The sequence below is a fragment of the Pseudophryne corroboree genome, chromosome 2 (assembly GCF_028390025.1).
Source record: "Pseudophryne corroboree isolate aPseCor3 chromosome 2, aPseCor3.hap2, whole genome shotgun sequence".
Classification (NCBI taxonomy): domain Eukaryota; kingdom Metazoa; phylum Chordata; class Amphibia; order Anura; family Myobatrachidae; genus Pseudophryne; species Pseudophryne corroboree.
This window is the reverse complement of record NC_086445.1, coordinates 20,580,321-20,593,889: the sequence shown is the minus strand read 5'-3', so window position 1 is coordinate 20,593,889 and position 13,569 is coordinate 20,580,321. Positions and strand designations below refer to the sequence as shown.

Here is a 13,569-nt window from a genome sequence, read left to right as displayed (position 1 = left end):
TATCCCCCTGCTGGACTTCACCACCGGGTACTGGGGGCTTAATAAAGCGGCTTTATGAGAGAAAACCGACCTGTGCCCATGCCCTGGTGGTCTAGTGGGGTCCCTGTACTAGCACAGTGTCCACGCCAGATCGTGGCCCGCCTCCCACGGCCGTGCGGGATCGCGATTTACAGCGGGTCCCGCCGGGGGGACCCACTTACCTCATCCCTGAGTGCGGCCACGCGATCCGGGAGAGCATCGGTCGTGTGTGTGACTAACTTGGAAGAAAGCCGGAGCCTCCATTGTAGGTACCGGCAACCAGGGCGCGGGAGTGTACAGCGCCGTTGGGGGAAGTGGTGAAGCTGCAGCAGGAGATGTATGACTGACATCTAACACAGTCAGTGTCTCTGCTGCAGCCCTTGAAGTCTTCAATATTCTTTAAAAGCTTCTCTCAGGTCTGCTGGAGCAGCCCCCCTGTTACGTGCCTGCTTACTACATGGCACCAACTACAAAACTGAGCTCCCGTGCATGGAGGCGGGGTTATAGAGGAGGCAGCGCTAGGCATCTTGGGAAGAAGATCAAAGCTTTGAGCCTGTTGGTGCCTCGGATCAAGATCCTACTCTACACCCCGATGTTAAGCCTTGTGGAGCCCAGTGTACCCTGCAGCAGAAATCACAAGTGAAATAATTAGCTTCACCTCTGGATCTTTTAAAATGTGTCAGTGAGTAATGAGTACACCTGTGCTCCTGACGGGTGACCTGGGAAATGTGTCAGTGGGTAATGAGTACACCTGTGCACCTGCCGGGTGACCTGGGAAATGTGCCAGTGAGTTATGAGTACACCTGTGCTCCTGCCGGGTGACCTGGGAAATGTGTCAGTGAGTAATGAGAAAACCTGTTCACCTGCTAGGTGACCTGGGAAATGTGTCAGTGAGTAATGAGTACACCTGTGCTCCTGCTGGGTGACCTGGGAAATGTGTCAGTGAGTAATGAGTACACCTGTGCACCTGCTGGGTGACCTTGGAAATGTGTCAGTGAATAATGAGCACACCTGTGCACCTGCTAGGTGACCTGGGAAATGTGCCAGTGAGTTATGAGTACACCTGTATCCCTGCTGGGTCAGGGTGACCTGGGAAATGTCAGTGAGTAATGAGTACACCTGTGCTCCTGCTGGGTGACCTGGGAAATGTGTCAGTGAATAATGAGCACACCTGTGCACCTGCCGGGTGACCTGGGAAATGTGCCAGTGAGTTATGAGTACACCTGTGCTCCTGCCAGGTGACCTGGGAAATGTGTCAGTGAGTAATGAGTACACCTGTTCACCTGCTAGGTGACCTGGGAAATGTGTAAGTGAGTAATGAGTACACCTGTGCTCCTGCTGGGTGACCTGGGAAATGTGTCAGTGGGTAATGAGTACACCTGTGCTCCTGCTGGGTGACCTGGGAAATGTGTCTGTGAGTTATGAGTACACCTGTGCACCAGACGGGTGACCTGGGAAATGTGTCAGTGAGTAATGAGTACACCTGTGCTCCTGCTGGGTGACCTGGGAAATGTGTCAGTGAGTAATGAGTACACCTGTGCTCCTGCTGGGTGACCTGGGAAATGTGTCAGTGAGTAATGAGTACACCTGTGCACCTGCTGGGTGACCTGGGAAATGTGTCAGTGAGTAATGAGTACACCTGTGCTCCTGCTGGGTGACCTGGGAAATGTGTCAGTGAGTAATGAATACACCTGTGCACCTGCTGGGTGACCTGGGAAATGTGTCAGTGAGTAATGAATACACCTGTGCACATGCCATTGTGCCTCAATGTCACATAAGAAACTGTGAATTTCCTGTTCCACTACATCGCTCTGCGGCCCTTTGCTCTAATGATCACTATCTGGATCTCATGTCTGAATGAAATTGGATGCTGTGATTAGCCAAAACCCTTCTCACAGGATCCCACATCTAGAAGTGAGCTAACGTGCTACGTTGTGGTTCCTAGCTTTACTGATCACCTTCTCCAGATACGATGTAGAGAATTCTGCGGGCACTCACCTCCCTTTTTCCACCAGAACAAGGACGTCCTTATCCTTCGTGGCTGTGAAGAACAGGAATATCCCATTACAAGAGCACATTCTCTACTTTACAATTCAATAGGGAACAAAATAAATAAAACAAAGCTGCGTAATAAGAGACAGAGAGGTATGAGGGCCCTGCTCGCGGGCTTACACTTCATAGGGAAACAGGCATTGATACACAAGGATCAGTAAAACCAGACACATATAGACCACGTCATGTCATGGACACGTTACCCGAACGTACATAGCTCTGTAAGCTTCTTCAGGTTAATGACTTCCACTGTATCATTATCTTCTATATAGGTGTAGAGATTGGTCTTGCAGAGCGAGAACCAGCCCACCGTGGTGCGCTCCAGGCTCCGCCCTCCTTTAAACTGCAGCCGTCCAATCCGGTCAAAGTCATAACTTAAGAGCTCCTCAGCCATTGGAGGAATAAAACACTAAAGGGAATACAGTGAAGAGAAGCAGGGTAAATAGGTTTTATATAAGATTATAAGGAACGTGAAGACCATGCGGGAGCCAGGCCTGCATGTCCAGTACTGTGAGGTTGCAGCAAAGTAACAACAACTGGTACAGACAAAGAAGAAGAAGGAGGAGAGGTAAAAACACAACCTGGATCCACCGTCCTCCACAAAAACATTGCAATCAGTGACTTGTTACATAAATGTATAGCGATTATCGACTCTACACACCTGGAGTATATTATTGTAAATACAAAAACAGTGAGAGCTAACATTCTAACCCACCCCTGCTCACAATCCCCTACAGAGGCTGGCCACACCCCTAAGCATGGGCCCCTATCACTGCATCCCCCCAGTGGGCCCTTCATTCCCCACATCCCCTATAGAGGCTGGCCACACCCCAAAGCATGGGCCCCTATCACTGCATTCCCCCAGTGGGCCCTTCATTCCCCACATCCCCTATAGAGGCTGGCCACACCCCAAAGCATGGGCCCCTATCACTGCATTTCCCCAGTGGGCCCTTCATTCCCACAATGCCCTATAGAGGCTGGCCACACCTCTAAGCATGGGCCCCTATCACTGCATTTCCCCAGTGGGCCCTTCATTCCCACAATGCCCTATAGAGGCTGGCCACACCTCTAAGCACGGGCCCCATATCACTGCATTTCCCCAGTGGGCCCTTCATTCCCACATCCCCTATAGAGGCTGCCAACACCTCTAAGCACGGGCCCCATATCACTGCATTTCCCCAGTGGGCCCTTCATTACCACATTCCCTATAGAGGCTGGCCACACCTCTAAGCACGGGCCCCTATCACTGCATTTCCCAAGTGGGCCCTTCATTCTCACATCCCCTATAGAGGCTGGCCACACCTCTAAGCACGGGCCCCTACCACTGCATTCCCCCAGTGGGCCCTTCATTCCCCACATCCCCTATAGAGGCTGGCCACACCCCTAAGCATGGGCCCCTATCACTGCATTCCCCCAGTGGGCCCTTCATTCACCACATCCCCTATAGAGGCTGGCCACACCTCTAAGCACGGGCCCCTACCACTGCATTCTCCCAGTGGGCCCTTCATTCTCCACATCCCCTTCAAGGCTGGCCACACCCCTAAGCATGGGCCCCTACCACTGCATTCCCCCGAAGGCCCCTTCATTCCCACATCCCCTATAGAGGTTGGCCATACCCCTAAGCATGGGCCCCTATCAATGCATTCCTCCGATGGCCCTTTCATTACCCACAACCCCTATACAGGCTGGGCACACCCCTAAGCATGGGCCCCTACCACTGCATTCTCCCGATGGCCCTTTCATTACCCACAACCCCTATACAGGCTGGCCACACCCCTAAGCATGGGCCCCTACCACTGCATTCTCCCGATGGCCCTTTTCATTCCCCACATCCCCTATAGAGGCTGGCCACACCCCTAGCTATGGGCCCCTACCACTGCATTCCCCCGAAGGCCCCTTCATTTCCACATCCCCAATAGAGGCTGGCCCCCTATCACTGCATTCCCCAGTGGGCCACGCGGTTTTGCTACAATTTAATATGCGGCTGGGTCCTCTGGAGACTCATCCATTATGTCGCTCTGTTACTGGACCCTCATCTCAGTCCCTTTTGCTCATTTGCATGTTTGAAAAAAATAAGAATTTACTTACCGATAATTCTATTTCTCATAGTCCGTAGTGGATGCTGGGGACTCCGAAAGGACCATGGGGAATAGCGGCTCCGCAGGAGACTGGGCACAAAGTAAAAGCTTTAGGACTAGCTGGTGTGCACTGGCTCCTCCCCCTATGACCCTCCTCCAAGCCTCAGTTAGGATACTGTGCCCGGACGAGCGTACACAATAAGGAAGGATTTTGAATCCCGGGTAAGACTCATACCAGCCACACCAATCACACCGTACAACTCGTGATCTGAACCCAGTTAACAGCATGATAACAGAAGGAGCCTCTGAAAAGATGGCTCACAACAACAATAACCCGATTTTTGTAACAATAACTATGTACAAGAATTGCAGACAATCCGCACTTGGGATGGGCGTCCAGCATCCACTACGGACTATGAGAAATAGAATTATCGGTAAGTAAATTCTTATTTTCTCTGACGTCCTAGTGGATGCTGGGACTCCGTCAGGACCATGGGGATTATACCAAAGCTCCCAAACGGGCGGGAGAGTGCGGATGACTCTGCAGCACCGAATGAGAGAACTCCAGGTCCTCCTCAGCCAGGGTATCAAATTTGTAGAATTTAGCAAACGTGTTTGCCCCTGACCAAGTAGCTGCTCGGCAAAGTTGTAAAGCCGAGACCCCTCGGGCAGCCGCCCAAGATGAGCCCACTTTCCGTGTGGAATGGGCTTTTACAGATTTTGGCTGTGGCAGGCCTGCCACAGAATGTGCAAGCTGAATTGTACTACAAATCCAACGAGCAATAGTCTGCTTAGAAGCAGGAGCACCCAGCTTGTTGGGTGCATACAGGATAAACAGCGAGTCAGATTTTCTGACTCCAGCCGTCCTGGAAACATATATTTTCAGGGCCCTGACTACGTCCAGCAACTTGGAATCCTCCAAGTCCCTAGTAGCCGCAGGCACCACAATAGGTTGGTTTAAGTGAAATGCTGAAACCACCTTAGGGAGAAATTGAGGACGAGTCCTCAATTCTGCCCTGTCCGTATGAAAAATTAGGTAAGGGCTTTTATAGGATAAAGCCGCCAATTCTGATACACGCCTGGCTGAAGCCAGGGCTAACAGCATTACCACTTTCCATGTGAGATATTTCAAGTCCACAGTGGTGAGTGGTTCAAACCAATGTGATTTTAGGAATCCCAACACTACATTGAGATCCCAAGGTGCCACTGGAGGCACAAAAGGAGGCTGTATATGCAGTACTCCCTTGACAAACGTCTGAACTTCAGGAACAGAAGCCAGTTCTTTCTGGAAGAATATCGACAGGGCCGAAATTTGAACCTTAATGGACCCTAATTTGAGGCCCATAGACAGTCCTGTTTGCAGGAAATGCAGGAATCGACCCAGTTGAAATTCCTCCGTAGGGGCCTTCCTGGCCTCGCACCACGCAACATATTTACGCCAAATACGGTGATAATGTTGTACGGTTACATCCTTCCTGGCTTTGATCAGGGTAGGGATGACTTCCTCCGGAATGCCTTTTTCCTTCAGGATCCGGCGTTCAACCGCCATGCCGTCAAACGCAGCCGCGGTAAGTCTTGGAACAGACATGGTCCCTGCTGGAGCAGGTCCTGTCTTAGAGGTAGAGGCCACGGGTCTTCCGTGAGCATCTCTTGAATTTCCGGGTACCAAGTCCTTCTTGGCCAATCCGGAGCCACGAGTATAGTCTTTACTCCTCTCCTTCTTATGATTCTCAGTACTTTTGGTATGAGAGGAAGAGGAGGGAACACATACACTGACCGGTACACCCACGGTGTTACCAGAGCGTCCACAGCTATTGCCTGAGGGTCCCTTGACCTGGAGCAATATCTGTCCAGTTTTTTGTTGAGGCGAGACGCCATCATGTCCACCTTTGGTTTTTCCCAACGGTTTACAATCATGTGGAAGACTTCTGGGTGAAGTCCCCACTCCCCCGGGTGAAGATCGTGTCTGCTGAGGAAGTCTGCTTCCCAGTTGTCCACTCCCGGAATGAACACTGCTGACAGTGCTATCACATGATTTTCCGCCCAGCGAAGAATCCTTGCCACTTCCGTCATTGCCCTCCTGCTTCTTGTGCCGCCCTGTCTGTTTACGTGGGCGACTGCCGTGATGTTGTCCGACTGGATCAATACTGGCTGACCCTGAAGCAGAGGCCTTGCCTGACTTAGGGCATTGTAAATGGCCCTTAGTTCCAGGATATTTATGTGAAGTGACGTTTCCATGCTTGACCACAAGCCCTGGAAATTTTTTCCCTGTGTGACTGCTCCCCAGCCTCTCAGGCTGGCATCCGTGGTCACCAGGACCCAATCCTGAATGCCGAATCTGCGGCCCTCTAGGAGATGAGCACTCTGTAACCACCACAGGAGAGACACCCTTGTCCTTGGAGACAGGGTTATCCGCTGATGCATTTGAAGATGCGATCCGGACCATTTGTCTAGCAGATCCAACTGAAAAGTTCTTGCGTGGAATCTGCCGAATGGAATCGCTTCGTAAGAAGCCACCATCTTTCCCAGGACCCTTGTGCACTGATGCACTGACACCTGGCCTGGTCTTAGGAGTTTCCTGACTAGGTCGGATAACTCCCTGGCTTTCTCTTCCGGGAGAAACACCTTTTTCTGTACTGTGTCCAGAATCATCCCTAGGAACAGCAGACGTGTCGTCGGAATCAGCTGCGATTTTGGAATATTTAGAATCCATCCGTGCTGTCGTAGTACTATTTGAGATAGTGCTACTCCGACCTCTAACTGTTCTCTGGACCGTGCCCTTATCAGGAGATCGTCCAAGTAAGGGATAATTAAGACGCCTTTTCTTCGAAGAAGAATCATCATTTCGGCCATTACCTTGGTAAAGACCCGGGGTGCCGTGGACAATCCAAACGGCAGCGTCTGAAACTGATAGTGACAGTTCTGTACCACAAACCTGAGGTACCCTTGGTGAGAAGGGCAAATTGGGACATGGAGGTAAGCATCCTTGATGTCCAGAGACACCATGTAGTCCCCTTCTTCCAGGTTCGCTATCACTGCTCTGAGTGACTCCATCTTGAACTTGAACCTTTTTATGTAAGTGTTCAAGGCTTTCAGATTTAAAATGGGTCTCACCGAGCCGTCCGGCTTCGGTACCACAAACAGCGTGGAGTAATACCCCTTTCCCTGTTGTAGGAGGGGTACCTTGATTATCACTTGCTGGGAATACAGCTTGTGAATGGCTTCCAATACCGCCTCCCTGTCGGGGGTAGACGTTGGTAAAGCAGACTTCAGGAACCGGCGAGGGGGAGACGCAGGGCCGGCTCCAGGCCTACTAGCACCCTGAGCGAGAAAATTTCAAAGTGCCCCCTCCTAGCGCTCCTGGAAAGGTGGGCGTGGTCTACTGGAAAAGTGGGCGGAGCCTCACAACTTCAAATTATCAAACTATAAATAAATATATTTTCACAATTAGCAGCATTAAACATAACAGCTACAGTAGTGTTCCTTACACACGTCTCCAGTATAGTGCCAGCTACACAATGTCTACAGTAGTGCAGTGCCAGATAGACATGACATGCCCCGCAGCAGTGCCAGCTACACATGACATGCCCCCCAGCAGTGCCAGATAGACATGATATACCCCCCAGCAGTGCCAGCTACACGACATGCCCCCCAGCAGTGCCAGATAAACATGATATACCCCCCAGCAGTGCCAGATAGACATGACATGCCCCGCTGCAGTGCCAGCTACACATGATATGCCCCCCAGCAGTGCCAGCTACACATGATAGTGTTCATTCTAGGATTTTTTTTGCTGATCATGGGGAGGGCACATTTTGCATTCGGGAGGGCACATATTTAAGTTAGAAGGGCAAAATTATGTACATACTGTAATGCTTGTTGCTCCGCTCGAAAACATGGACCTTGCGCGCCGAAGGCGCGCATCAAAAATTTAGGGGCGTTGCTTCGTGGGGAAGGGGCGCAGCCACATAATAGTGGCAATTCGCATTACACCACACAGTAGTGCAGCTAATACACATTGCACCAGGTAGAACCTCCTATACACACTGCGACAGGCAGAGCACGTTAGACACTTTGCGACAGGCAGAGCACATTAGACACGGGAACACTACTTGATATGCCCCCCAGCCGTGCCAGCTACACGACATGCCCCCCAGCCATGCCAGGTGCACATGACATGCCCCCCAGCTGTGCCAGGTGTACATGACATGCCCCCCAGCTGTGCCAGGTGCACATGACATGCCCCCCAGCCGTGCCAGATGCACATGACATGCCCCCACAGTGCCAGAAACATAATTGCCCCCACAGTGCCAGATACATAAATGCCCCCCACAGTGCCAGATACATAAATGCCCCCCACAGTGCCAGATACATAAATGCCCCCCACAGTACCAGATATGCCCCCACAGTCCCAGATAGATAAATGACCCCACAGTGCCAGAAATGCCCTCACAGTGCCAGATACATTAATGCCCCCAGGCCCCCACAGTGCCAGAAATGCCCCCACAGTGCCGGATAAATGACCCCCACAGTGCCAGATAAATGACCCCCACAGTGCCAGATACATTAATGCCCCCCACAGTGCCACATAAATGACCCCCACAGTGCCACATAAATGACCCCCACAGTGCCACATAAATGACCCCCACAGTGCCACATAAATGACCCCCACAGTGCCAGATACATTAATGCCCCCAGGCCCAGTAATGCCCCCACAGTGCCACATAAATGACCCCCACAGTGCCACATAAATGACCCCCACAGTGCCAGATACATTAATGCCCCCAACAGTGCCACATAAATGACCCCCACAGTGCCAGATACAAATGCCCCCTGGCCCAGTAATGCCCCCACAGTGCCAGATAAATGCCCCCCACAGTGCCAGATACATTAATGCCCCCAGGCCCCCACAGTGCCAGAAATGCCCCCACAGTGCCGGATAAATGACCCCCACAGTGCCAGATAAATGACCCCCACAGTGCCAGATACATTAATGCCCCCCACAGTGCCACATAAATGACCCCCACAGTGCCACATAAATGACCCCCACAGTGCCACATAAATGACCCCCACAGTGCCACATAAATGACCCCCACAGTGCCAGATACATTAATGCCCCCAGGCCCAGTAATGCCCCCACAGTGCCACATAAATGACCCCCACAGTGCCAGATACATTAATGCCCCCAACAGTGCCACATAAATGACCCCCACAGTGCCAGATACAAATGCCCCCTGGCCCAGTAATGCCCCCACAGTGCCAGATAAATGCCCCCACAGTGCCAGATACATTAATGCCCCCAGGCCCCCACAGTGCCAGATACATTAATGCCCCACACAGTCCAGGAATGCCCCCCACAGTGCCAGATAAATGCCCCCACAGTGCCACAGCACATAATATGCCCCCAGTACCTGTTGTGCTTGTGCCGAGGGAGGGGGAGTGCTGTTCGCGCCGCTGTCTGAAGCAGAACTGCGCGCGCTGTGCGGCGCCGGGGTCTGACATCAGACGCCGGCGCCGCATAGCGCGCACAGCTCAATGTACGGGAGAGAGGACAGCACAGCAGGACAGGGCCGGCTCCAGGCTCCGACATGGCGGCGCCAGCGTGCGGCGCCCTTTGAGGGTGGCGCCCTGCGCGGCCGCTCGTGTCGAACATGCCTCGAGCCGGCCCTGGGGAGACGTCTCGAATTCCAATTTGTACCCCTGAAATACTACCTGCAGGATCCAGGGGTCCACTTGCGAGTGAGCCCACTGCGCGCTGAAATTCTTGAGACGGGCCCCCACCGTGCCTGAGTCCGCTTGTAAGGCCCCAGCGTCATGCTGAGGACTTGGCAGAAGCGGGGGAGGGCTTCTGTTCGTGGGAAGAAGCTGTCTGTTGCAGTCTTTTTCCCCTTCCTCTGCCCCGGGGCAGATATGAGTGGCCTTTTGCCCGCTTGCCCTTATGGGGACGAAAGGACTGAGCCTGAAAAGACGGTATCTTTTTCTGCTGCGAGGTGACTTGGGGTAAAAAGGTGGATTTCCCAGCCGTTGCCGTGGCCACCAGGTCCGATAGACCGCCCCCAAATAACTCCTCCCCTTTATACGGCAATACTTCCATATGCCGTTTGGAATCCGCATCCCCTGACCACTGTCGCGTCCATAATCCTCTTCTGGCAGAAATGGACATCGCACTTACTCTTGATGCCAGAGTGCAAATGTCTCTCTGTGCATCTCGCATATATAGGAATGCATCCTTTAAATGCTCTATAGTCAATAATATATTGTCCCTGTTAATTTTTTAGAAATTAGCAGTTTTTTGTCGGGGGTAACCCACGCTTCATCACACACTTCATTCAATTCATCTGATTCAGGAAAAACTACGGGCAGTTTTTTCACACCCCACATAATACCCCTTTTTGTGGTACTTGCAGTATCAGAGATGTGCAAAACCTCCTTCATTGCCGTGATCATGTAACGTGTGGCCCTACTGGAAAATACGTTTGTTTCTTCACCGTCGACACTGGAGTCAGTGTCTGTGTCCGTGTCGACCCACTGAGGTAACGGGCGTTTAATAGCCCCTGACGGTGTTTGAGACGCCTGGACAGGCCCTAACTGAGCTGCCGGCTGTCTCATGTCGTCAACAGTTTTCTGTAACGTGCCGACACTGTCACGTAATTCCTTAATTACGGCCATCCATTCAGGTGTCGACTCCCTAGGGGGTGACATCACCATTATAGGCAATTGCTCCGTCTCCACATCATTTTCCTCCTCATACATGTCGACACACACGTACCGACACCCAGCACACACACAGGGAATGCTCTGATAGAGGACAGGACCCACTTAGCCCCTTGGGGAGACAGAGGGAGAGTTTGCCAGCACACACCAGAGCGCTATATATGTATAGGGACAACCTTACAATAAGTGTCTATCCCTTATAGCTGCTTATATCTGTTATTTTGCCAAATAAGTGCCCCCCTCTCTTTTTTACCCTGTTTCTGTAGTTGCAGGATGCAGGGGAGATTCTGGGAGCCTTCCTACCAGCGGAGCTGTGTGGGAAAAATGGCGCTGTGTGCTGAGGAGATAGGCCCCGCCCCCTTCACGGCGGGCTCTTCTCCCGCTTTTTTCTGGAAAACTGGCAGGGGTTAAATACATCCATATAGCCCAGGAGCTATATGTGATGTATTTTTTGCCAAATAAGGTAAATTCATTGCTTCCCAGGGCGCCCCCCCCCAGCACCCTGCACCCTCAGTGACCGGAGTGTGAAGTGTGCTGAGAGCAATGGCGCACAGCTGCAGTGCTGTGCGCTACCTTATGAAGACAGGAAAGTCTTCTGCCGCCGATTTATGGACCTCTTCTTGCTTCAGCATCTGTAAGGGGGCCGGCGGCGCGGCTCCGGGACCCATCCATGGCTGGGCCTGTGATCGTCCCTCTGGAGCTAATGTCCAGTAGCCTAAGAAGCCCAATCCACTCTGCACGCAGGTGAGTTCGCTTCTTCTCCCCTTAGTCCCTCGATGCAGTGAGCCTGTTGCCAGCAGGTCTCACTGAAAATAACAAACCTAAACTAAAACTTTCACTAAGAAGCTCAGGAGAGCCACCTAGTGTGCACCCTTCTCGTTCGGGCACAAAATCTTAACTGAGGCTTGGAGGAGGGTCATAGGGGGAGGAGCCAGTGCACACCAGCTAGTCCTAAAGCTTTTACTTTGTGCCCAGTCTCCTGCGGAGCCGCTATTCCCCATGGTCCTTTCGGAGTCCCCAGCATCCACTAGGACGTTAAAGAAAATGCCCTTTTATGTCCATCACTTCTTTGTATTTTTATGTCATGTATATGTTTAATACCAGTGTTTATTCCATCTTTATATTTTACTACCAAGCCGTATATAGAATATGCCCCTGATACACTAGCACGGTTCTTCCTGCCTTTCCTGTAACTACCGCTCTGGAGCCTGGAGGTGGGCACCCATCTCAGACAGATGCTGGTAGCACCTAGCTGGGGTCACCTTCTGTTCCAATCATTCCACACTGGGCATTGCACCACCGTACCCCCTACATTATCACCGGCGCCATCACACCGTCACCACAGCGAGCCACCCTCTGTGAGACCATGTGACTGGTGACATCAGTAATGCTCTAGGCACTGAGAACACTGATCAGTATGTAGCACTGTATGAGGGATGTGAGATGAGACCACGTACAATGCATACAGCAGAGACAGACTCCACCATACCTTAGTGATGGACTTCACCCATTCTCTGGCCTCCTCCGGGGTTTCTGCAGCAAACAGATACAGCCTCTCAGACTTCGTGTAAATCTCAAAGGTGCATTCATACCTGCGGAGAGAGAGGGTCAGACGTTGCGTCCGTGCTAGATAATAACTGTACAAAGGACGCAGTCACTCGCTGCTCTACAGACCTCTTATGTTCTCACTGAGGAACGGAACTCACTGAGGAAGCCACAAGTGGTGAAACGCGTTTGTTTTATGTGCAGGATAAGAATGTATTATTTACCCGCTACTGATGCCTTACACTTTTCTATGCACTATCGTCATATTCACCACATTATATAATTATTAACCTACTAATATTATTCTACCTATTATATCAACTGAAGGAACCGTTGATGGAACCGGCAGAGAGGAGATGGTGGTAATCATCCTCAATATCCCAGGAGGAGACAATCTCTCCTGTTCCATGTATGTCCCCACCCAATGCAGCAATGTGCAGGGTCCTCACCAAGGTGCTTCAGGTCCACAATAGTGACTGTGGGCCACACAAAGGTGGCGTATCTCCTCGTGCAGTGATGGCGGTATATGGTGCCACCACCCCATGCAAAACTAGAGCGCACAGCTCTCTGGAAGGCTTCGAGGGGAATGTCACCAAAGAAACCTGTCTGGGAGTAACTCTGCAGACAGGGAAAAGACGTAGAGAACATGTGCACCAACACTGATGTGGCTGGTGTCCTGGCTGTAGTGGAATGCCGGAGCGCATACACCATCTCCTGGGAGCAGACGGAAATATGACGCAGACTGCAGGCTATCGCACCATTCAGGTAGTATGACACAGCCGGCAGGCTATCGCACCATGCAGGTAGTATGACACAGACAGCAGGCTATCGCACCATTCAGGTAGTATGACACAGACTGCAGGCTATCGCACCATGCAGGTAGTATGACACAGACAGCAGGCTATCGCACCATGCAGGTAGTATGACACAGCCGGCAGGCTATCGCACCATCCAGGTAGTATGACACAGACAGCAGGCTATCGCACCATCCAGGTAGTATGACACAGACTGCAGGCTATCGCACCATCCAGGTAGTATGAAACAGACAGCAGGCTATCGCACCATCCAGGTAGTATGAAACAGACAGCAGGCTAACGCACCATCCAGGTAGTATGAAACAGACAGCAGGCTATCGCACCATCTAGGTAGTATGACACAGACT

The 13,569-nt window shown here is 51.7% G+C and overlaps 1 protein-coding gene across 1 annotated transcript in view; it reads right to left on the bottom strand.

Annotated features, from left to right (window-relative positions):
• The window catches only part of ARAP1 (ArfGAP with RhoGAP domain, ankyrin repeat and PH domain 1), a 304,443-nt gene that overhangs the window by 16,299 nt on the left and 274,575 nt on the right, over positions 1-13,569 (bottom strand). Inside the window, exons 10-12 of the mRNA XM_063950593.1 lie at positions 12,352-12,454; positions 2,284-2,479; positions 2,017-2,059 (exon numbers count right to left, since the gene is read on the bottom strand). Coding sequence (XP_063806663.1) covers positions 2,017-2,059; positions 2,284-2,479; positions 12,352-12,454 — 342 coding nt within the window. The remainder of the gene's footprint in view (positions 1-2,016; positions 2,060-2,283; positions 2,480-12,351; positions 12,455-13,569) is intronic.